General features: G+C 47.7%; 1 protein-coding gene across 5 annotated transcripts in view; it reads right to left on the bottom strand.

Annotated features, from left to right (window-relative positions):
- Positions 1–5,057: 5,057 nt before the first annotated feature.
- NKTR (natural killer cell triggering receptor) overlaps positions 5,058–25,465 on the bottom strand; it is a 46,529-nt gene continuing 26,121 nt past the window's right edge. For 4 of the 5 annotated variants that reach the window (XM_045295045.1, XM_045295044.1, XM_045295047.1 and 1 more), the window contains 11 exons: positions 23,039–23,068; positions 22,167–22,312; positions 20,535–20,757; positions 19,956–20,111; positions 15,711–15,798; positions 15,068–15,213; positions 10,974–13,805; positions 10,072–10,167; positions 9,497–9,550; positions 8,809–8,946; positions 5,058–7,763 (listed from right to left, as the gene is read on the bottom strand). In XM_045295045.1, coding sequence (XP_045150980.1) covers positions 7,685–7,763; positions 8,809–8,946; positions 9,497–9,550; positions 10,072–10,167; positions 10,974–13,805; positions 15,068–15,213; positions 15,711–15,798; positions 19,956–20,111; positions 20,535–20,757; positions 22,167–22,312; positions 23,039–23,068 — 3,988 coding nt within the window. In that variant the 3' untranslated portion in view covers positions 5,058–7,684. The remainder of the gene's footprint in view (positions 7,764–8,808; positions 8,947–9,496; positions 9,551–10,071; positions 10,168–10,973; positions 13,806–15,067; positions 15,214–15,710; positions 15,799–19,955; positions 20,112–20,534; positions 20,758–22,166; positions 22,313–23,038; positions 23,069–25,465) is intronic. The other variant, XM_045295046.1, reaches the window with a different exon arrangement.

Genomic DNA, 25,465 nt, shown 5'->3' with positions numbered 1-25,465 from the left:
CTGGCCCTGGGCCAGGAAACAGCCTTCCTAAGGGAGTGGGGGCCAGAGCCCCTGGTCCTGTTTAGCTTTCCTCCTCCGTGGCCTGATCACTGCTGCGTGGCCCTCCCCGCTAAGCCTCGGAAGTTGGGGAGACTCCACCACGCCTGCGGAATGCTGCTCTGGCATGGATGCCCATGGGGGCAGGGGCTGGCCGAGCTGGCAGGAGGCTGCCGAGGAACACTGCCAGGATAGGCAAGCAGCAGGGTGGGGACCAGGAGGCTCAGGACCTGCTAGGGCCACATTGTGGAGCTGGGAGGTAGGGGAGGGTGGTGGGGGTGCTTCTGTGAACCTCTCAGATGCCCTTCTGCTTCCAAACCCCGATGATGGGTGCTCCCCACTAATGCTGGCTGCCTCCTCCCCATCTTGGCAGGACCATATAGAACCTGTGTTCACCCTTCCTTGTACACATGCCCGTGTGTGTTGACAGGGAGGGGCAGGCCCAGCTATACCACTGTCACCCATGAGTGAGCAGGAACTTGGGACCAGGGAGAAAACGTCTCACGGGGACAGAGATGGGGGTGAGCAGAGAGTGCCAAGAAGCAGAAGGAATGTGCACAAGTAGAGTGGAGACCCGGTGGACAAAGAAGCCGGGGCCAGTGAAGAAGGGGTACAGGAAGGGCATGGCCAGGCCCAAGTGAGGAGTGGAGAGCGGGGGCAGCTCCTGTGGGCCTTCTGTACCTGTGCGGTGCACAGATGTCCGCCTCGTGTTTATAGAAACAAGGCCACAGCTAGCCCGTGTGCTTCTGGCCAGCCAGTCACCTTGGGCAGGGCTGACCTCTGTTTCTCCCTCCCTCCCTGTCAACCCACTTCTTAATCTGACTGCACCAGCCAGGGGGGGTGGCAGGGGAGGCAGTGTGTCCCCACTGGTCAGATAAGGACACTGAGCATCAGAGAGGAACAGGCCACAGAGCCAGGCACCAGGGTCAGGAGAAGCTGGGAGGAGCCTGGCAGCTGGAAGACACTTCCAGACCAGGCTTGGCAGAGGGTGTGGCCAGCCTAACCCAGGTGGGGATGCTGGCCTTAGCTGCAAGCCAGTTGTGTGTGTGTGTGTGTGTGTGGTGGTGGTGGTGGGGTGCATCTCAGCCTCCCGTTGCTTCTCTGCCCTGTACCCTGCCTGCTGAAGGGGTTGGAGTAGGGGTGCTGGGCTCTGTGGGAGGCTGTTGGCCGCTGGTCACCTGGGTTACTAGACCTGGCAAGGAGGAGCCCTTTGAAGAGTTTCATCTGCTTGCACAGGGCTGCTCAGAGCTGGGGTCTCCTTGTTGAGTCAGTGTGAACTGGAGCTTAGAGGGTGAGGACAGCAAGTCTTGCGGCCTCTGCAAGGCTGGGGGGCAGGGCTGTTTGGCACTTGCAAGGAACTGGCAGCCTTGGGTGTCCTGGCATCCTGATGGGAGAGGCTGGGCAGAGAGAGGTGGTCCTGTCTGGGCTTTGGGAGGGAGCTGGGAAGTGCACTGCCTGGACCCCTTCGCCAACCTGGGTGTTGGTCCTCAAGCTGGGCCAGCACAGAAGGGGAACCCCAGCACAGATCAGCTGGGCCAGCAGAGGGGAACCACAGTTGGCGTAGACTTCCTGGAGGGGAGGAGGGTGGGTCTGGTTTGGGAGTCTGGGGTGCTCAGGTGAGCCTGTGCCTTGGCAGGAGTTTCAGTAATAGGATTTGGGGCAGGGGGAGGGAGGGAGGCCTAGAAAGCTTCAATGCCCCTGCCTCTTGTCAGCCCAGCTCACGGGTCTCCTTGCCACCTTACCTCCCTCTGTCGTGGGCCCCAAGCATCTGCCCCATGACAGGGAGGAGCCAAAATTCAGACTGTGCCAGGGAGTCCCGGGGAGGACTTGGGAAAAATATCCTGGGCCCTGTGTCTCGGGATGTGCGGGTGGGGGTGGGGGCAGTTCCAGGCTCAGCCCGGGGGCGTGTTGCAGCTGTGCATAGCTGAGAGGGAAGGGGGGGTGGGCAGAATGGGCAGCTCGGAGAACAGAGGGTGCCCCTGACTCACATTGTGGGGTCGTGGGGGTGGCAGGGTTCAAGTTAGACCACTGTGCTGACACAGAGCCCTCCTGTAGCAGGGGTTGGGAGGGAGCTGGGTTGGCTGGGTGTGGCGTTCAGGGGTCGTATGTGTGTGTGTGTGTGGGGGGGGGTTGTTCCTTCTTTGGGCTTAGCTGAGCCCTGCACTAATAGGATGCAGCTGCCTGGGGGTGGGGCCCTAATGCAAACCAGAGGCTGCCCTGTTCCCTCATGCAGTGTAGGCCTTGGCAAGTCCAGGCTCCTTGGCAGCTGCCAGGCATCTCTCCCGCTGATTGGTTCCAGGGCCCTCGGGCCTCTCACTAGGGATCCTGGCCCTTCACAGCAACCTCCATGGGACTCCTCCCCGCTGTGTGTGGGGGCAGGTCCTGGTGCCACTTGGACCTGTGCTGGGATCTAAGCACTTAGTCCTCACCCACAGTCCTAGGATGGAAGAGTGGCTCATATTCGAGTTTTCCGGATGAGAAGCTGAATTCCAGGGAGCTCACGCAATGTATCAAGGCTGCTCAGCTAGGAAATGCTGGGGCAGGCCTTGAACTCCTGCCCTCCACTACAGAGTGGTTACTTTGAGAGTCAGATTAAGCCAGGGGCATTGCCCGGGTCAGTCCACTTGGGGTTTCTCTGGGGATCAGCCTGTTGAGATGCTGGCTCCTGGGAGGTGCTGGGTGAGGGGGAGACACTGTGAAGGGCCAACCCAGGCCCTCTGGTGTGGGCAGGGGATGAGCACCATGGTGGCTCTGCCAGCCTGTACCAGTGTCAGGGTAGAGCAAAGGTGGCCAGCCAACGGCCATTTGCTCCTATGAGTCAGAGGCCCAGGGGTTTGGTCTCAGGTCACAGCATGCAGGTGCTTGTTCATAGACACCAGATCAGTGCTGTGGGCCTGTGGAGAAGCAGCACTTGCGGGCCACCTGAGCCGCTGCTCAGTCTGTGGGGCTGGAGCTGCAGCTGGAGTTCCCACAGACGGCACAGGCTCTCCGAGGCAGCTGTGCTTGCCCTCTGCTTCCAGCTTAGCACGCCATGAGCTCTTCACACAGCCTCCCCCTCCCCCGTGGGCTCTCCTTGCCCCGTCTTCATCAGGCATTGGCGGGAGCTTCCCATGCCATCCCTGAGCTTCCCATACCATCCAGAGGCGGGCTGCTTTAGGGGTACCCTGACACCTCCCAACTGCCTGGAGGCTGTGTTGCCTTTATAGCATCACACTCAACTCAAGGGAGACCCTTGTGGCCTTGGGGCCCTCACCGCTCACTACTGTGGCCGCAGATTCCCTTTCAAAGACCAGAGCCCTGTAAACCTGACTTGAACAGTTGATCAACTTTGGTCAGTTGATCCCTGATGTGGGCTGAACTTGATCTGGTGATCACCGTTTTCTGTACTTTTGTTCATAATAGAGTGTATCTCAGAGGTGTACGTCATCGGGGGTCACCCTCTTGAAGTTATTTGTTGTTCTGTGTTTCGGTGTGAGACCCAGGATTGATGAACCTACAGGGACAAGTAGAATAAGGGTTTGTTGGGGGCAGACGAGGTCAAGGAGTCCGAGTCCAGGAAGAAAAAGAATGTTTGGAAACTGACTGTGGTAACTGTAGACTTCTGCTTGATGGGATTGAACTATGGAGTAATGTATTAACTCCCCATTCATCTTTTATTTAAATAATTTTATCGGGGTCTCATCCAGCTCTTAACACAATCCATACAGACATCCATTGTATAGAACACATTTGTACATCCGTTGCCATCATTGTTCTGAAAACATCTGCTCTCCAAGGAAGCCCCCGGCACCAGCTCATATTCCCCTCTCGACTCCCCCCTCCCTCATAGACCCTTGATAATTTACAAATTGTTTTGTCATAGCTAACACGGTCTGAGATCTCCCTTCACCCACTTTTCTGTTGTCCGTCCCCCAGGCAGGAGGTCACATAGAGATCCTTGTAATCGGTTCCCTTTCCAAGCCACTCCCCCTCTACACTCCCAGTTATCACCACTCACACCACTGGTCCTGAAGGGATCATCCGCCCTGGATTCCCTGTGTTTTCAGTTGCTATCTGTACCAGTGTACATCCTCTGGTCTAGCCAGATTTATAAGGTAGAATTGGGATCGTGATAGTGGGGCGGGAGGGGGGGTGGAGGAAGCATTCAGGAATTAAGAGAAAAGCTGTTGCTTTTCTTGTTGCTACATTGCACCCTGGCCCTTAATCTTAAAAGCAAAGAGCTCTCTGGCAATCTGCCTGCCTAGTTCTTTCCGACCTCACCTGGCCTCCCCTCTCAAGGTTACACTCACCAGGGGGCTTCTTGCTCACAGCGAGCCCCCCACCCCCCAATTCTATGACATGATCAATGGCTGGTGAATTCCCAACAGGAATGTGTGCTTACCACACACGTGCAGCAGTGGGCCCAGGACCCTTGTCAGAGGGCTTCTCCCAGTGCTCAGGCGCTGCTGCATTTTCTCTATCTTCCAGAGCAACGCACCCCAACTGGTCGGGCAAGTCTCAGTTTCCCAGCTTGGAGGTGCACTGTTGGCTTAGAAAACTGACCATCTCCAACAGTAACCATGGGAAGTTTGGTTGCACGCCCGAAATACAAATTCCTTTGAGTTGTGAGAAAACGATAGCTCATTGTACTTACCCTGCATGGAGTATGGGATCCTGGAGGGGAGAGTGGAGGCTGAAAGTGGTTCAGCAGGTAAAGGACCTGCCCTGAGGCACACCTACAGAGGAGACAGGGCATGCTCGCTGTCCAGCAAAGCTCTCCATGCAGGTCGCCTCAGCTTGGTGAAGGCACTATAACCTGGGAGGCAGTGGGTGTTTCCAGGAGAGAGGATTGAGCTAGGCGTAGGTGATCCTCTGGCTCCACATCCTTCCTGCCCCAACACCCCAGGGAACAACAAAGGGGGCTGCAGAGAGTAGGAGCCCCTTCCCTGGCTGGGCCGGCAGGGAGCCTCAGCATTTCCTTCTGTTTCTGAAAGGCTAGTGTCTGGGTGGGTAAAGGGATCAGACATGCACAGACTCAGGGCTTAGACCAAGTATATATTTTAATCTCTACAAGTTCCCCCCTTCCAACTTGTGGGCAGACTAATTGGCGTGTATACAAATTAGACATTGGCAGTATGTACAAAAGTCTTTTCTACAGTTTTGAACACAACCAGCTGTCATTTTCCATTTGCAATAGACAGGACATTACAAAAGTAGCCCAAGAATGTACTTTCTATTAAGCACAATACACACATAATTCAGCCTTATTAAAAATAATTTCAAAATACAGGAACCATCCACTTTAGGAAGAAAAGTGCTCTCTGTAGTTCACGTCGGTAAACACACAGTGGCGTGCTGCGGCCAGGACTGTCCTGTTCCACAGAGACGACAGGAGAGGCGTTGGCAGCCCCGTTCAGGCCACAGTGACCGCCCGGAGCCGAGACAGGCAGGGTCACTGCTTGAAGGAGACAGAATTCACAAATGTACCCCTTTGCAGTTCCACCCACGCGTGCCTGGAGCCCGCGAAGGCTGAGGAGACAGCAATCCTGTGACCGAGATCACACTGTTACACGGCTCGCAGCAGACCTTAAAGTTAGGGTTTGGGGGTGGGTTTGATCTAACCCCATGAGCCCATAAAATAGAAAGTAGAAAATTTCCAGAAGTGTGAGAACAAGAAGGGCTTGACCGGCCACCAGTGTCTTGCAGACGGAGGACCAGGAGGGAAGGAAAGCGGGCGGCCTCGAGGACCTGAGCAAAGCCCCCAGCCGACAGCCAGGAAGGACTGGGACCTCAGTCCTGCAGCCTCCGGAAACGGAGCTCTGCCAGTACCGAGTGAGCACACACGCAGATTCTGCCCTTGAGCCTCTCCGCAAGGAATGCTGCCATGGCTGCAGCCTGGTGAGACCCTCCCCAGCAGAAAATCAGCCAGAACGGGGCTTACTTTTAAAAGTTTGTAAGTTGCTAAGTATGAACCTTTGTTACACAGCAACAGGAAACTAACACGCTGCCCATGGGTGGGTAACTTTTCTTAACCTAGCTAAACATGGCACTTTCTGTTGGGTTCTGAATGAGTTCCCCCCAGTGTGAGTGAACACAGTGTTCTCCTTCGCAGGTAACTTTGAAACCTTGCAGAGGAATCACACATTGCATTCTGTTTGATTGTACTGTTTACTGATGTCCTGTTTTCTAAAGTAGTTTTGCTTATCAACTGGGTTCAACCCTGTTAATGTGTACTTCTCATGGATGATGGCGGCTTCTGTACATTCCAAACCACCTCTTCATCCACGAAGGATATGCGTCCAATGCCCCCACCAGAGGGCGCCTTCCCACTTCCCCAGCACACAGGCAGGGCCTGAGGTAGGACAGCACCGAATTCCACACCAAACAGCCTTATGGATTTCTTTAGTGTAAATGGATTCAAACTGGCACTAAGGTGATTAAGTACACTTGGGGGTACAATCAAATCAAAGATTAAAATAATGAAACAAGTCTTTATAGCTCAAATTGCTTTTAGAGGAACCGCCCAAAGCGTTGCAAACACAAGTCATCTTACCCGTGGTGCCCTGTGCCGTCAGGGTCAGGCTTCGTGGTGCCAGGTTGGGTTGGCGAAGGGGCCGCTAGCGGCATGCTGGTGCTCAGAACATCCCAACTGTGGTGGTGGAATGTCCCTGACTGGAAAGGCTGAAAACCCGATGGATGTCCCCAGGATGGTGGTAGTGAAAACTTGGATGTCACTTCTTAAGTGCGTTCCTCAAATTGACGCTGGTGTCCGTCCTGCCTGCTCCAGGGAATCCCACCCACATCTGTGCTGGGGAGAAGCTCCCCCAGTCTCCAAAGTGAAGACAACTCAGAAGGGAGCATATTCTCTAGTAGGGAAGGAGAACATTTCGCTTCTCTCTCTTGTGGGATTCTAACGGATAAGCTCTAAGAACAAGGCTTAAAGAGGCACCGTGAGGTACCAAGCACCAAAGCATGAATGGGAATCAGATGGTTTTTTACAAACTGAAACTTCTGACACTATTAAGTAAGCACATAAACGTGTAATAAGTCTTTAGAGGGAGTGCAGATACTCAGAGTTCAAGCAGATTTATTCCTCTTCACCTGGCCCACCAGCCATGTGGCGTGGTTTCCACAACCACTTTCCCGATGCTCTGACTGAGAGCCAAGAAGGCAGGGATGAGTTCAGAAGCCCAGAGGCACTGCCTTCTGGTCCTGGCTGTGACTGCACCAGACCCTGCGGTCGGCATAGAACTGTCTGGCTGACTCACACAGCCCTATGCTGCTGGGCAGCACAGATGCTCACACCTGAAAAACGGGGAGCGGGTGGGGGGAGACACAAGAGCTGGCGAGAGAAATAGTCTAAAATAATATTGTAAATTACACTTAGATACATTTCATGATTTCTTGATTCAAGAAAGTGAAATTGGTTTCCATAGTTGGCTACTGTAAAATGTGGCACACAGATATTTCTAGGACACATTTCTGTAGATTTTAAATACTTCTGCACAAACATGAATGAACAAGTAACCAGGAATGCTGGCCACTGAAATTCACTTCTAATATCGAAACAGAACAATAGACTGCCATGAATGTTTTTAAAGTTTTAAATCATCAGATATTTACAAGTTAAGATATAGTTGTATAAAAGGTGGGGGTGGTGGTGTCATTTTCAACTGTATGTGCTGCTCTCGCTCAGGCTCCGGTGATGAGAGTAGCTCCCGTCACTGTCACTGTCAGAGCCGTAAGACCTACAACAAAACAGAGAACCTGTTTACTCAGTGCCCCGCTGCAGTCCTGATATGAGAAGCTGGCCCACACTATTGCTGTGGCATGACGCAGTGGGTGGGCAGGTGGGGCACGGTATGTGGTGACCCTATCAGCTTTTCAAAGATGTTTGAAATAACGAATGGCAGTGATATATCAACCTTAGGATAAAAGACTGAACCACCTCATCTTGAGACGTGGTCTGAAATGCACTCACGCAGAGAAAAATCACTCTCCCTTCTATGTTAGTGTTGACGCTTGCTTGGCCTGCATGAGGGAGGAAGGAAGGAAGGGGCAAAGAGACTGGGCAGGCTCCTTCTGGAAAGGGTTGGGCATGGACTGGGCCACAGAGACAGGGAGAGTCACAAGAAGCTGGTCGTGGTCGCACCATGCAGTGATTCTGAAACATATTCACGAAGAGCCAATCGTTTTCTAGAGGCCGTGGGCACACACACACCAAAACACAGGACAGCTCCCAGGACTCAGGACAGCGCAGAAGAGAGAGACAGACGAGGATAGTTAGGAGAGACCTGGGTGGAGGGGCTGCACCAGGGATAGTGGGCTGCTGTGGAGATACCACTAGGTTAAGTGACATTTCGGAAAGTCACAATAAAACCTTTTGTAGCAATACCCAACTCCACCCAGATACACAAGCACGTCTGACTAAATAGCTGAAAAGTCCACCTCAATCCTGGGTCGGAGACACGTGATGATAACATTTTACATTGGCTCTGCTGTGTCCAACAGCAAGCCCTCCATAAAGAAATGGGCCGTGGCTTGGTGGGCTTCTCTCTTTACCTCTTCCAAAAGAAATGTCTGTCCAAGAATGTACAACTATTTAAAGACATATTTCAGATGATCATCAACAAGCACTGCCCAGCAACCCTCAGTGCAAAGACCACTCTCAGGAGCAGCCTCGGGGTCACCGACCTTCAACAAGAGCAGGAAGGACCCCGCCGCCACCGGCCATGCGCTTCCTTCAAGGAGCTGCTCTCCCCCCACCCTACCCCAGCACCCTCAGAGACTCACCTGGACCTCCGGCGATAGCGGTGGTGGTGGTGGTGGCGGCGGCGGTGGCGGTGGCCTCCTCGTGGGTAGCTGTCGCTCCTCTGGCTCCAACTCCGGCTCCGGCTCCGGCTGCAGTAGCTGTCGTAGGTGTAGGACCTACTGTAACACAACAGCAAACACTCACTTCTGTCCCACACTTGGACGTCCCCATCCCTTGCTGGGATCTCGAGCATGTTCCAGCTTAGAACAGGGGCACGGTGAGGTAGCATTTGCCTAACGAAAACTGGAAATATTTACCGTATAAGCCAAGTTTTTTTCAGCACATTTTAATACAGTCTTTGTGGTAAAATTAGGTCCCTCGGTGGATATTCGGGTCGGCTTATACTCAAGTACATAAGGTAACTGTTCCGAATCAGATACCACATTAAACAGGAAAATGTTCATTGCTTTCTGCATTGCAAAAATATCACACTAATTCACACTGAGTTAGTTTGGCTGGGTTCGTGGACAAAATTATGCCATTACAATGCGATAAACTGTCACTTTTGACATTTGAGTAGCCCCAACAGAATTAGTCACAAAGATCTCATTTCATGAAACAAAGAGTTATGTTCAAGTCATTTAATAAGAAGGAACACAAAACAGCTTACTGAACAAATCTTTCAATTCTGCCCCCATGGGTGGCAGGCAACCCAAGGCCTGTGCATACCTGGACCGACTGTGGGGGTACGAGCTGCTCCGGGACCGGCTCCTGCTGGAGGTCCTAGGATCAACCACACAAAAGCCCATCATCCTGAGACCCACGGGAAGCAAAACTCAAGACAGGGATTTGCCCTTACAAGTAAAATCCACCACCTAGATTTACTGTGCTGCCCAATCCCACAGGTCCTGGCCTCTTTAGTATTAGACTTCATGGGAAGAGTCCCTTTGCTACAATTCTTTGAGGCACACAGTGGCTGGGGAGGTTCGGCCCTGGCTGGAGGAGGGCAGGGCAGGGCAGACACTTGTCAGGAAGCTGAGGCTGTGGCAGTAGACACCTCAGGGGTCAAGGAGGATGAATTAGAAACCTGACCACTTCTTGCCCCACTTCTGCCTTTTGGTCAACCCTCTCTTTAGATGTTCTTGTCACAATCTCTAAGTCAAGTGAAGTTAGGTTAAGGAAGATGTACAGCTTCTCTTGCAGACTATGATAGGACTACATCCTAGGAATAGCCAGGGAAAGTCCCAGGCTGTCTACAGAGCTCGGTGAGAACGCAGGCCAGGCCGGGTGGGCCGCAGGCTCACCTGCGGCTTTTGTAACTGCGGTAGGAACTGCTCGGACTCCGTGTGCGGCCTCTGCTGTGCCGTCCTCTGCTCCGGCTTCTCGAGTAGCTTCTTGATCTATGAAAACAGTTGAGGTAGGGGAGAATTTACTAACATGCCGAGCAGTAAGTCTGACAGTGGGGGCTCCTGGGGCACTCCCAAATGAACCAGCAGGGCCCCAACCCAACAGGCAGAAATGAGAGGAGCCAGGAAGGGATGGTGCAGGTATGCTGCCGGGCAAAAAGAAGTCATGACTCTTACTGAAGGTAAAGTTCAAGTGATGAAAATCAGGCAGGAATAGGAGTAATCAAGAGACTGAGGTAAAACTAGTAAATGCAGAAGAGAGATAAAAATAACTCCCTATCGTCATCACCATTTTACTTTCAAATTCCCATTCTCTGTACCAGGAGCCAGCAGTATGTGCTGAGGACAAGTGTGACATGTTCCCTGGGCCACACTCCTGACCCGCCACAACACAGATGGCCATTGGTGCCATTTTCTTTCCCCTAAGAAAGACCCACCAGACGCACATATCTAGCAGGGAGCCCATGTAAGACTGAGGGAGGATTAAGGCCCAGGTCCCACTCCTGCTGAAGTTCACCTCAGCTCCCCAATAGAGGGCACAGCCTCCTCTAGCCCGCAGACAGGGTGGGACCTGGCCACCTGTCCTGGTAGGCCGGCCCTACTGCTGGAGCTCGAGTTGAGCTGGTTATATTCCCAGAACATCCCTCTTCCCAGGTCCGGAAGTTACTCCCTGGTCACACAGAATAGGACTGCGGACCCTCCAAGTATTTGGAAATGGTGATCCTGTGCCTTGCACGGATATCCTTCCCTAAGAACAGACGTTAACCCAACTCTGTGGGGACTAATGGGGATGTGCTCACCGGTACGACGACGTGGAACTTAGGGACCGACTTCTTGAGTGACTGTAGGAGACAGACCTTGTTCGGTGTCTTGATTTGGTTTCAGATTTACTCCGAGATCGACTTGGACTCCGAGACTGGCTATCGCCATCCCGACTAGGCGTCTGCTCATCACTGGAACTCTCCTCGTGATTCCGCGGCCTCTGATTTAAGCGTGCCGTCTTTCTCACCTCGTCAAAGAGAGATCCAGGCCGGACCTTGCTTTTGCTCTTAATTTCTATCCTCAAGCCCTGCGGTTTGGTTTCAGGCACAGAGGTCGGCCCCTTAACCCCCACCTCGCTGGAGGCGGTCATTGCGGGTGAGGCTAGGTGGCCCACACCTTGCAGGGGCTTCCACTTGGTGTCCACCGGCACCTCCCACTGGACAGCGCCTTCTCCGGCACTTGCCACGCTGGCAGTGCCACTGTCCTGCTGCCCCACTTCCCCCACAGCTATGCTTTCCGGTTTCACCCGCTGCAGCTCAGGCTGCTCCAGTGGTGGCCCGTCCTGCTGCAGGGCAATGCTGGCATCCAGGGTGGGGAACTGTGACTGGCTGGGAGGGGATGCCGCCTCTACTTTGGTGGGGGGGCTCCGCTCCGGAGTGCAAATCTCCATGTTATCATCAACTGGAAGCACGTCATCCGCTCCGCAGGGGGCGCTCTCTTCAGCGTGCCGGGGGCATGGGGGTGAGCTGGCCGCGTTCTCCTGAGCATGGGCACCGGCCTCTTCCGTGTGCTGCTCGGAATCAGAGGGCGCGGTAGCTGCGTGCTGTTCCAGCGCAGCAGGGCCATCTGCACGGGGCTTCTCTGGTTGCTCAGCGCGATCTTGCAGGGCGTCACCATTTTGTGCAGCTGGCTGCTTCTCTTTGGATTCCTGGGTATCTCGCTTTTCGGGGACTTCCTCCTCCTCCTCCTCCCCAAATTCGAGCGGAGGCTGCCAGTGGAAGGCTTGCTTTCGTTTGGGAGCCTTGTGCTTTCTGTCTTTTCTCCCTTTCAGCTTCTCTTTCATCTTTTTGGCATGCTGCTCCTTTTTAAGACTTCCCTTGGAGCCGTGTCTGTGCTTCTGGGGCCGTCCTCGGTTGGTTTCTGAAAGCGAGCGGGACCCCCCGGAACCTGAGGGCGAGAGCGAGGGTCGCAGCTTGCTGGGTTTCCAGACCCCGTTGCCAGCATGCAGTGAAGTGTGCGCAGAGGACCTGGTTGTGGGTTTGGCTTTGACGTGGGTGTCACTGAGCTCTGACTCTGACGTGGCTTCCCCTTCCTCCTTGTCCGAGGGCAGCCGTGAGTCCTTCTTAGGGTTCTTAGTTGCACCTCGTTCTGAGTTTGACTCAGAGTCCCACTTGCTCCCTGCATAATTCTTCCTTTTGGGCTTACTGACCTTTGTGAAGTGATCCGAAAGCTTCTCTTTCAAAGTTCTTTTTTTAGAATGAGGGCTTTCCCATTCAGGCTTGGATTTCTCACCCCTTCTCGCTCTCTCTTGTTTTCTAGTGACCGTGTCCGCTTGGAGTGACTTCTCTTTAGCCTGGGCTGCCCGCACGCCTGACTGTCCGCTGTCTGAAGAAGCAGCATCCAGAGACGACCTGCTTTCACTCTCCTTCCTCGGCGAGGAAGCCCTGTCTCTGCCTCTGAGGCGCTTTGTGCCACGCCTCTCTTCAGAGCCGCTGCTGTGCCTTTTGTTGGCGGCGCCACGTCTCTTTCCATTGGATCTCCGTTTCCTCCTGGCCCGCCTTCTCTCATCACTGCTAACAGAAGGGTAGGAGGATGACCTGCTGTAGCGGGACTGAGCCCTGTATTTATGTCGTGAGTGAGGTCTAGAGGACGGAGTCCTAGACCTTGAGCGCGAGCTCACTGGACTCTGTGACCGCGTGTACGATCTGGAGTAAGATCCACTCCGAGAAGATCTGCTCCTTGACCGGGGTGAGCTCTCTGAACTTCTGTCACTGTACTTTGAGTAAGCACTGCGATCGCTTTCTGAACGTCGCTCTCTCTTGTGGTAGGATGTTGAACTACCAGTCTCTTTCACACTTGCTAAGCTGTAAGTGCTTTGGGTGGGCAGCAAATGGGGTGTCTTAGCTTTCATCTCCTGGATTCGCTCATAAGACGGCTTCCAAGGCTTCTGCCCAGGCTTCCACCTCGAAGGGGGGGGACTGTCACTCAGCGGTATGACAGGAATATTTTCTGCCACCACTGGTTGGACGACGTTTTCATTTTGTGGCACCGTTACTCTTACAGGCTCTGTTTTCACAGGTTGACTTTCACTTAACTGAGAGTCTGTTCTTGGCGATTTCGATGCTGTCCTTTGGTGCCCTGATTTGGAACTAGATCTGGACTTGGATCTACTTTGAGACGGTGATGAAGATCTGGATACAGTCCTTGATCTTGAGCTTCCTCTGGAATAAGACCGGGAGCGAGTTTTCGATCTGTCGGAGTCTCTGCTGGAGTGGGTTGAGGAGCTCTGGTCATCTCTGTCAGACTTCGACCAGTCCCTCTGTGATGACGGATGCGATGACAGCGAGGAGGAACGCAATCTCTTTTCTCTTTCAAAGAAAAGCTTCATTTGTCGGGTGGAAGGCTTTGAGGATTCTCCGTCAGGTGGTGCAATGCCCTTTCTCTTCTTAGTCTGTTTATGTCTTCTGAAATGTTTCTGCTTTTTAGCCTTCTTTTTATGTTTAACCTTTTTCTCTTTTCTATGCTTCCTATGGTGCCCATCAGAGTGTCTTGCTGTACTAAGGTCTGAGTAATATCCATTATAGGACCATGATCTGGATCTCTGGGACAAGCTTCTTTCATCCCATCTGCTCGAACAGGGGTCGCTTAGCCTTAAAAACAATACATAGATAAATAAATAAATAAAAGGCATGTAATTATTGACAAGCACTGAAGACATTTGCTGGCAATACTGGAACAATGACAAAGCCTTGATACAAAATGCCAAGGCGGTGACGCTTCAAGGGCCGTAAGAGGGATGAATGAACCAGTGACTGGTGGGCTGATCATGGCCAAATCATTTCACAGATACACACTGACAGAGGCTCTGAGAAATCGGTTTATTCAAAGTTCAGTCAGGAGTTAAATGGGACACCCACTTTTAAAACCAAACCACACGATCACAAGAGCACCAATCTCGCACAGAGGTCCTGGATACTGTTGGCTCCAAAACCTCTGCCCTGGGAGTAATTTTTGAGGGGTTGTCAAACTGAGTTCCCAAAGAATTTTGTTCCTTCTCTGAAGATTCAGGATAGCTACTTGAATTTCAAGGACAGCCTCTTGCCTTTAAGAGGCTAGCATGACTGCTTTATCTCAGCCTTGCCAAAGTCACCAGACTTTCTCTGAAGGTTACAGTTCTGCTACGTTCTACAGCAATGGAGGCAGAAGCACATGAAGAGCACACACAAGGCTCTGAGATCTTTGGAGATGCCAGGCTCCCAGCTGGGCCCCTCAGCCCAGCTACATCCAAGCTTGTATCTCGATGCAGCACACCCTTTCCCACTCTCAAAAAGACAGCTCTCCCGTGAGGGCTACACGGGTCCCCAGAGAAGGGCCAGCTGCACTCCACCAGACATTCTCCTGGGTGGTGTCAGTGAGAGTGAGATGAAGGCTCTCCTCTGAGGACGCATGAGGTCTAGGAGCCACAAATGAACAGACACACAAGGTAACACCTTTCCCTATCAATTTACCCAGCAGCGAAGAAGAGACTTGGCTAGGAAAGTCTACCTCAGGTAATCTTAAAAGCTCTGGTTAGTCACCAAATAGAATAAGAACTCTCAGAGTCTTATGGTTTTGTGAGGAGAACACGATTTTTGTTTTAGTTTTTCAAAACAGCTCTCCTGAGAATGGGTCAGCCCTTTTCATTGACAGTACTATACCTTCACCAAGGAGGAGGCGGCTTCAAAAAAGCTCAGGGGAAATTCCCGGATCTTTTAATTCCATCTTTCTGTGAACATTGTGAAGCCCCTCGTGTTCTAAAATGTGGCCCCTCTGTCCACAGCCAGTGTTCTATGACAGGTCTAAAAGTCTCTGTCCCCCTCACACAGCTACAACACAGCAGACGCCGGAGAGTGCTTCTGCTCAGAGCACTTACTTATCTCCTTTGCTCCACTTCTCCCCGCTAGGTGGTCTATAGGCCCTTAACCTCTGCATTTCCTCTTTCCAGTGGGGAGGCGTTTCACTGCTGTCCTCATCATCTGATTCAGAACAGGATCTGGATTGTGGAGGTGTGTGATAGCGCTTAAAAGACAAAGATGAAAGTAACTATTTTTAAAAACGCCTCTCTATTACAGTCTGCTCTAGGATAGAGTTAGGTATAAGACCCAATCTCAGACACCACTAAAGGCAATGAGTCATACCAAAAGGATGGTCTGAAGTTCTTTCAAGTTTAAGGAATGGAAAGCATATGGGAAAGGCCGAGACTCACCTGTACCCCCACGTGAAACTTTCCTCTTCAAAGTGCTACCAGTTACTGTCATTAGCCTAGATTATTTATTCAGCATACTAAGGCTCCTTAGTACGCCGAATGCTTCACATGTCCATACCACACCTAATCACACCCACTCAAAACCAGCCATAAACAGTAACAGGATCTTCTCAAAATTGTGGAAAATATTAATAGCTCCTAGAACTGAGTTTGTATTAAATCTAAAATTAAAGCTAGGATTTTGCCTGTAGGAAAAATATATTTACTGCTAAGATAAATAATTTGAAAAAAGAAGTCTTAACACACATACAATTGTGCCCCTTCCTTTAATCTTCCGTCCAGACTTTGATACAGATGGTTTCTGATCACTTACAATGGGTGTAACATCAGGAATCTTCCTAGAAAAGATTGTGATGCAAATTAAAAATAAGCCAAAGGTAGGTAGGTTTTTTCAATATTTAAATGCCAAATTTTATCTCTTTAGAATACAAAACACTTCATCTATCCAACACTTTTGCAGTGTGGCCAAGTCCACATAAGCTAATTTTCCTAAGCAAACCCTTAAAATGCCAAACCTTTAAAGGGAGGTGGGGAAGTAACTCAACGGGTTGGACTATCTCTTTTTAGATGCTTGTCAAAATAGTAATGTTCTAAGGGAACAGAGGTTTTCCTGACTCTGATGACCAAGCATCTTTTAGAGTTTGTCTGCCTAATGCTACGATACATGGCCACTCCTCCTCATCAGTAATTGTCATCTGCTGCCTTATTTTCCAGATACTGCAAAGAGTAAATTTTTGTGATAGCTATAGCCCTCTGTGTGAGAGGTTCTTTCATATCATGGTTTGTTTACAGCTGTGATTATAAACATGATGGCTAACATTTATTGAGCTCTTATGTTAATGTGTATCTTAAAGACATTATTTCATTTAATCCTGAAACAACACTAGGAGGCAGATACTATTATGATCTCTATTTTAGAGATAACAAATTTTACAATTAGAGATTAAAATCCTTGCCCAAGTTCACAGAAAGAAGTGAAATTTAGCTAATCCCTGCTATCTGTAATCCAGGCTTTTCTAAGGTGTTAGGAATCTGGGCTTCAGTTCATGCAATGCTACTTGACCATATTATATTCTCTCAGATTGTCCATATTCACAATGTGATTTGATTTTTACAATGAAGTCAAATAAGTACTCTTGGTAGGCAATTGTTGAGGTCTCCTTCATAAAGAAAATGGTCTAACAGTTGCCTACCAAGAATACTTATCTGACTTCATTGTAAGACCTTTTAGATTACTGATCTAACTCACGTCATGATTTGATTCAAGGTTTGGCCATGAAATTGGTATTCTTAAAAGCGCACCAAATTATTCTAAGGCACAGCCAAGGTTGAGGATGAATGAACTAGACCAAGGGAGAGCCCAGTTTCTGCTGACGAGTAAACTAACGAGGACAAGCACATGTCGCCGTGGGGTTGATTCCAAGCCCATAGCAAGCCTGTAAGACAGAGAGCAACTCCCTCATAGGGTTCTGAAAGCAGATCAACAAGAGCTACTAGGTGGGTTCCAATCACCAGCCTCTCAATCAGTAGCAGAGCCCTTAGGCACTGTGCCACTTCAGCTCCTTCGAGGAAGTGCTGGTAAAACCATCACGTACTTGCGCCTGAATGAGCCGTTATGAAAGCAGGGTGAATATGGCTCCCAAACAAGTGATCAAAATCTCATGGCTTAGAATTGTTATTAGATCTGCTACCTACTACAATATATGTAATTAATAGCTAATTATCACTTAAAATAACTTTGTACAAACTATTTTCTAAGTATTGATTTAAAATCATAGAAACCTTTATTAAAAATAAAAATATGAAATGATTACTCCTTGGCAATTGCTGCTGCTTTTTAGTTTCACTTCTTTCATAAAAAGGATCACATCATTCACCTGACAGCACATCATTATCCTCTACCGTTTGATAACATAATCCTCAATGTCGTCATTGTCCACAAGCAACAAGCCCACACAGGTAAGACACAGAGAGAGCATAGGAAACCAGTCCACAAGGGAGTTGTGTAGTTTAGGGGAACCACTTATGCGTGTTATGTAAGTGTGGAACTGCTGTGATTTAAAAGTAGGTGCACGGTATTTTATTATGTGGACTTGCCATAATCCATTCAATTAGCCCCTGATAACTTTCAGTTTGTTTTGATTCCACTTCAAGCTATGCACTGAATATGTGTAGTGGTGCTTTCAATTTCTAAACCAAATTCTTAAGAGTGTAAACAGTGGGTTAAACAATATGTGTACTTTAAAATTGGATAATGCCGTACGACTTTCCCAGCATACAGTCCTTTCTACCTCTTTCGGAGTTTCGGGCGCGCCCTTCATTTCTCATCTAAGACGCTTGCCTGTCCGGCGGATAGGCACTGAGCGGCTTCACCTGCAATTTCCTGACTGCTGGTGGACTTGAGCACCTCCATCTGTTTGCTATTTGTGTTTCTTCTTTTTTAAGTTGCTTCTTCATATTCTTTGCCCATTTTTTTCTACTAGATCGATTACTGAGTGATCTGTAAGAACTTGATGCATATTAGGATTACTTTTTTTTAAAAATCTTTTTATTAGGGACTCACACAACTCTTATCACAATCCATACAAGATTGTTTACTTTTTGGTCTATGTGTTATAGGTATTTTTGTCCCGGACCTTTTGTCTTTTAAAAAATCTTGTCATGAATGTTTCAGATAGTTTTGTTATCTCTGTACTTCTTGTTTATGCCACATAGTTTTAGCAGACACTACTACCTTTATTCTCCAGTATTTCAGTGTTTGCTGCTCATGCGAATGGCATTGGTTCTTTTCCATTCCAACGAGGCACAGCTGACATAGAACAAAGCTCACGCTTTGACTATACTTTGTGCCTAGACACCTTTCTAAAATCCTTTCCAATGTTCACACCATTAGGTTCCCAGACCATCCGTCATGTTATCTTCAGAAACAGAGAATTTTGTCTATTTCCAGCACATTTTTAATAGCACAATTAACCAGAGCTGCTATCAAAAGTATTATACCCTCTTAGAACTAAAACCCACGTCCTGTTGGGCGTGTGAGCTGCAGGTGGTACCCTGTTGCTAGGCACCATGTTCTCTTTGTCTGACAGCCTCTTCTCAGCGGAGCAGTGTGGATCAAAGGGCTTCCCAGCCCTTATGAGGAGGCAACTTCTGTTCTTTTCTTTCTTTCTTTAATTGTTCCCAGGCAACTTCTTTTCCTGTTAAGACTCCAAGCTCTGCATCTACTCATCTACTCCCCACAAAAGCACTAAATTTCCTATCTTCTGAAAGCCAAATAGAGTTGATGAGTGAACTTGAAGGCTTTGAGAAAAGATCCCAGTAAAGATCAGGTTCCCAAACTATGTGGCCTACCCCCTTTAGGGGAAAAAAAAATCCTCAATCCCTCCTGCTAATGACAAATGTTTGTACTATAACCTATAACCCAGGATAAAGTGTAGGTATCTGCATTTATAGGCCCCCTGAATCATTCCAGAGACCCCAGGAGGCAGTATCACCAACTTTGAGAAACATGGCATTAACGTTTGGTTCAAAGAAAATATACCACTTTGTAATAGCTTTTAAAAATAAAACTGAATTAAGGATCTAAAATATTTAATGAACTAAATGATAAGACTTATGTAGAAACCTGATTTTGAACAGAACATTTACATAACTTTTCAGCTTTTAAAGTTAACTCTTTATCCCTATGTAATTATAATTAACATCAGCTACATTAGTGTGTCTGTTCATATAACAAATAGTTCCTTTAGTAATTCTAAACTTCAGTCTAGTACCTAAAATACATTAAATATTTTTCTAGGCCATATTTAAAGCCATATATTAGCTTTTCAAACACAGAGACGTTATCACTGGGCAAGCTAACACAACATATCCCTGATATTAAATTATATATCCCCAATCAGCTTGCAATTAATTTTGTTTTACTCAAATCTCAACACATTTTATCATTTGATTTCATCTAGAGGTCACCTAATGATCTATTCTGATAATCAAATTCACCCCTGTAATGAAAGGGCAAAGTAACAAGATTAGTTATGATATTTTTCAGACCTCCAATGAGAACTTCTTGCTTGACCAAGCTGTCCACTCCCCTTTCCCTATCCAAAACCGCAATCCTACTGCTCTCGGCTCGATTCTAACTCATGGTGACCCTGCAGAGCAGAGTAGAATTAGAACTGCTCATAGGGTTTGTTTCCAAGGTTGTCAATCTGTATGGAAGCAGACTGCCTTATCTTTGGTTCACAGAGCAGCTGGTGCAGGAACTCCCTTCACTGCTGCGCCACTGGGCTGCCTTCCCTACTTCCCAATAGGACGCAAGTCTGAAAGGCATGACCCACGTCACTCACTATGCTATCCTTCACTAGCATCTTTCAAAAAGCTCTGTATGTGAGCTGGGTTAACAAAGGAGTGTGGGGCTGCAGTGCGTTCTGAATGGGTCGAAGGACGCACCTAGTGGAAAGATGAGAACACCGAGGCAACCGCCCATCCTACTTACGGCTCCGGCTCCACAGTGACAACAGGCATGTCTCTCCTCAGCAAGAACCGGTTCTCAGGCACTGGAGGGATCTCTTCTGGGCGGACCACCGGCTTTTCCCTTTTAGCATTTGAGTCCACTGACTTTTTCTCATTGGTGCCACTCTGCTCAGAGTGACTGAGAACAAACCAAGCCACAAATTAAGAGATGTCACACTTAATTTTACATTAAAAATAGCTTATACAACCAGACAGCAAAAGTACTGACAGATTACAACAAGCCTCAGCCAAAAGGTCTGTACATCGTTTTTTTGGGCGATTTTTCAGAGAACATATCAAACTGAAAATTATCAAATGGTCCTACTCTGCTTTTCCCGGCAGCAAGAGTTTAAGGGATCATTTTCATCAGCAAATACACAATCTTTGACGTCAAATGTCTGCGGTACTCCTAGACTTGCCAGATTTCAATGTAAAGTTCCCAAAATACAATCCCTTGACAACCAAACAGGGAAATAATTAAGTTTGTAGAGTTACACAGACTTCCCCCATTCTGTGGGAAGGCCTGTCTGTCCAGTCGGACACCCCTGGGTTTCACGCTTACCAGACTGGGCTCCCGGGGTGTTTGTTCCTTGGCTCTTCCGACCCACTTATTTCCTTCCGCCTCTTTTTTGAATGCTTCACTTTGGGCCGCCTCCTATGCTTCCTCCGCCTGCTCCTCTCATGCTCAATTTCACTTTCTGAAGATGATTCTGAAGAGGACGAGGAATTGGAGGAGGAATCCGAGTCTTCCGAATGAATTGGTTTCTTCCTTTTTTTCTCAACAGCTTTTAAGAAAAATTGACAAAAATGTCGGTAATGGATTTCAGTGCCTACCTTGCAAGGTAAAAGAGGCTATCCCCAAGCGTCACAAAGCATGCATTATACACAGCCAACTGAAAACAAAATCCAGATTAGCTTTCTTTCAAGCTGAAAATACAATCAGCTGGTAAGACAGTAGAGCCCTTGCCTTTATGAAAACTATATTCTAGATGGGCCAACCAATAAGAAAACAAATCTAGAATGACCTAATATGACAAGCAGTAAATGCTAAGGCAAGAAGAAGAAAGGAAGCAGGGCAAAGGGATTTGGGAGAGCTGAGGATGTGGAAGTGGGGTACTGATATAGAATTAAAGGAAGCAAAGAAAGAAGGCATGTGGAGATCTGAGTGCAGAGCGTTCCAGGCCCTGAGATCCTGGCCTGAGTAAAGGCCAGCAAGGCTGGAAGGTGACAATGAGGGGAAAGGGGTCTGAGAGACAGCTGTGTGTATATGTCTAGAGCCGACTTCCACTTGACTGACTGAAGAAGCAGCTCTTGTAGGGGTTTGAAGCAAAAATTACATGATTTAAGATTATTCTGGTTACTGTTACGATCCACCTGTACAGCCAAGGACTTAAGTAAAGAGATAAATTAGAAGCAGGCTACCACTGAGAAGAAAAGATTAGAGAACAGGATCCGAAGCAGGGTGGATAGTTAGAAGTGGCTATTGCAGTAACTGGGTCTGATGGTTAAAGCTAAGTGTCAACCTGGCTGGGCCATCATGATTCTCAGTGGTTTGGCAGTTATGTAATGAAGTGCACTTGTAGTTAAGTAATAATGTAATTATATCCCATGATACGCTCTGTGTGATTAGCTAATCCATTGTAAGGGAACTTCTCTTGGAGATAAGGTGGCATCCAATATATATAAAGATGTTTACGTGCTTACGCTGGATACTGCATCCGGCTTGTTAATGTGATCTCCAGTTCTTGGAATTCAACAGCCTATGCAGCCTATGCCAGTAAGTGTCCTGCCACCTGAACTGATCTTGAATGTGTCCGCCCATGCTTCCAACCTAACACCTGATGCACAGACCTGGAACTCGCCAGCCTCTAAAACTGTGTGAGCCATTTCCTAGTCAGTCAGTGCGTGCGTTGTGTATTGGTGTACACACACACAACCCAGCCTAAGACACCCAGGTATGAGATAACGTGGTACGGAACTGCCCAGTACCACGGGAAGTTCGAAGAAGAGATACGATATGACAACATTTGCTGGTGAACTGGATAAAGGATGTAATCTATTGGTATCAAGGGCTACTGCTAAACCACTTGTATTAAGTTTTCCCACTACTGAAATCCAAGAGGCGTCTTTGAGTTAGTCTTTAACAATGCATCAATTTGTACACTAGCTCCCTCCACCCCAACGCAGCACTTACCATCTTTTGTTGATTTTGTGGCAATCACTCCACAGTCGATAACTCGCACATCTGCATAAGGCCGGCTTGCAGCATCGGTTTTCAGATTTTCAATTTGTTCAATTACTTCAAAACCAGAAATAACTAGTCCAAAGACAACATGCACCCTGTCACGATGTAAATGCAAAAAAAGAAAGAAGTTTTTGCATTGAAAAAATTAGTTTGATAATAGTTATGAGTAGTAATCCAAGGGCCCTGGTGGTATGAGTTTGGCTGCGATCCCAAGGTCAGCAGTTTGAAGCCACCAGATGCTCCTCCAGAGAAGGAAGAGTTGCACCCCAGGAAGCCCACAGGGGCAGTTCTACTCTGTCCTCTAGGGTTGCTATGCGCCAGCACGGCCTCGGTGGCAGCGAGTTTGAGTTTTGTGAGTAGCTATCAAGAGAACTGCTATAATAACATGCCTACAAACGTGAAAACAAAGCCAGAGTGTCACACATATGCGGCAGCTAGAAAGGAATTAGAACTTGAGATCTACTTTATACAAAACAAAAACCAGGACTCAGCTTTCTGCCTTTAACAACAATGGTTCCATACCAATTTAGGGGAAATGGTATGATTATAGTCAGACCACACTCAAAACTCTTACTCTCAGGGACACTCAAGTTTTTGTGGCTGAGAAGTGCACTCGTGGGCCCAGATCAAAGACCTCAACAGTGACATTTAAGTCAAGGGACCTCAAGGCTACTAAACCCTGTGATCCTCTGTGAAGAACCTAGCTCTAAAGGTTAGCCCAGAGATCAAAAGCGCATCCTTAAAGGTACACCCACGGTCCAATCTGTTTCCAGTAGCTCCACCCACACACTATCCCAAAGCCACAAGAATGGGGCTCTTACCCATCCAGGTGTGGTGCAGGCTTGGTGGTGCTGTGTCATACGCAACAACAACACAAGGAAGGTGGCAAAACCAGGTGTTCAAGTGAAGAGCATGTAGAGGACAAAGAGGTAAAGATAAAAGGGAAACATTAACCAGGATATACATCCAACTTCAAAATCTTAAAAACAGCAAGAGTGGTCATATTACTGATTAAAAAATCCTCAAGATTATACCAAATTACAAAATCCTATCTATTTCTTCAATATCATGAAAACTCTACATGGCCATGTATACACATATAGGTGTGTGCATTCCTGAAAGCACATGTATGTAATAGGCTTGATTTGACTTATGGCTCTAAAAACTCATTAAAATAAGTTATTCTCCAATCCAAACCATCAACAAAAATTCAAATCAAAACCCTCAAACTTAATCAAGATGATCAACAGAAATACAAAGTACCTATCCTCTGCCTTATGGAAAGAAGTGTGACCACCGCTTGCCCCTCCACCCCCACCCCGCCCCAGTGCAGTGCGTTTTCTATGGGGTATTTCTCATACTGAGTCTGTCTGCTTCTGTGAGGCAGGAAGAGGAGACAGGCTCCTGGAGCCCTCCTTGCCTCCTTTCCTTCCTTCACCCAAGGTGATGGACGCTCACAGCAACTCTGAAGATGCGCCATGGGGAAAAGCCCTTCAATCGGCAACACCTCTGACAGCCAAGTAAGCAATGATGGATAATATTAGAGACACTTCAAAATCCCTTGGCTTAGAAAATACCTAACTGGCTGCTTGTGCAGCACAAACTGTCAGAAAGTCACTCTGGGGAAGACTACATTTCCACAGATCTTCACAAGCAGCTTCCTGTGTTGAAATGAGGACCACATATCTGAGAGAAAGAAAAGGTCCTTGGATACCAGGCCTTTTCAAGGCAGTCAACTGCATTAATGTTCTCGTGGACAGCTTGTGCATTTTAAGACAATTGAAGAGACGTAGTCAGCAAAACAAGTTTAACACTCAAAACAACACTGAAAATCATTATTCTAAAAGGAATTGTAATGCTTATACTTACATGAAGAATATTCGGTCTGAAAGATTACTATAGAATTTAACTTTTAAAAATTAAAATGCTAACTTTAAATGTTTCACATTAAAAATAAATTTAAAAGTTTCAGATTTTTAAAGGAAATTTTGAGTTTTAAAACCACACATCTTCAATTGCTCTTTTAGAAGGTGGGGAATGAAATTTCAAGCCAATGTAATCAAAACAAATCAATAAAAAGAAAATCTAGGGAATAGGTGAACTACCAGTGTTTAATTAAATTTGCAAACAGAAACTACCTTGGGTAAAATATAACTTTCAAATAGAAATGTGCTTCACATAATTTAAAACTAATCGAAGCACATTAAAGATAGGAAGAACTGAATCCATAAGCAAGACAGTGGTTCCACTAGAGGCAGAGAGAGCTTTAAAAAAGGTAAATGTGTTCTACATTGTATGAGTTCGGTCTCTAGTCTGACAGAGGGAAGCAATGAATGAGCTTTATTAGATAGATAGCTCCTCCTTTCCTGATCCTTTTCCTCACAACCTTCCTAGGTCTTCTGATATTGGGAGGAATCTACAGAGTTTTCTATACCGCACAAAACCCAATTCATTTTGCCACCCTGGCCAATGGCAAAACCACTAACTACGTGGCAAACATGCAGCCTGATCATAGTGATGCAGCAACACAATACTAGATGATCTATCTGAGCATAAAATTGCCATCTTGAAGACAGACGCAGTGTGGTTGTCAATTCAAAGAAAACTTGAACAACAAACAAACAAGCCTAGTCCTTTATTACACTGGTGAAGACAATAAATGAAGTCAAGAGCAACGCTTTTCTTTCACAACCAACTTTCCATTGATCCTTTAAGGCTACATTGATGGAAATAAAAAAGCCCATTACTTGCATCTGTAATTCAAGGGCAGAAATCAAAGATTTCCTTTAACTGGCTTAATAGCAGACTAAGAATATGGAATGAAAGTATCTTAACAACAAAAGCCCAATGAAAAGCAGGCTTGCTTTACTGGTCCTGGCTAACAGCAGACGGGTGAACAGAGGACATTAAACAAATAGGATGACAACAGTGAGGAAGGGGGTTTGATATGCTTAGTCCAAGCTATTCAATTCTACTAAAATGAGCAGAGACCTCATCCCACCAACTCTGAATTGTACAAAACTTTAAAACTACACAGTGCAATGGTGACATAAACTCGGTAAATGGGGCCCTAAGAAGGCCAGACACTAACATCAAATGTGTGAGTTTTCACATGTTCATGAAGTGATACTTAAGAAACAACCACAAAGACCATTTCAAATGATAAAAGCTTTTCAGCTTGTACACAAGTTTCATTAGAAACACTGGGTTTCCAGTCCCTCCCTCTCCTGACTCACTCCAAAAATATT

Source organism: Echinops telfairi, unplaced genomic scaffold (assembly GCF_000313985.2).
Source record: "Echinops telfairi isolate 266 unplaced genomic scaffold, ASM31398v2 ScPeMD7_4225;HRSCAF=4972, whole genome shotgun sequence".
NCBI classification, from domain to species: domain Eukaryota; kingdom Metazoa; phylum Chordata; class Mammalia; order Afrosoricida; family Tenrecidae; genus Echinops; species Echinops telfairi.
Note: the sequence above shows the minus strand (reverse complement) of the source record. Positions and strands in the feature narration are given on the sequence as shown.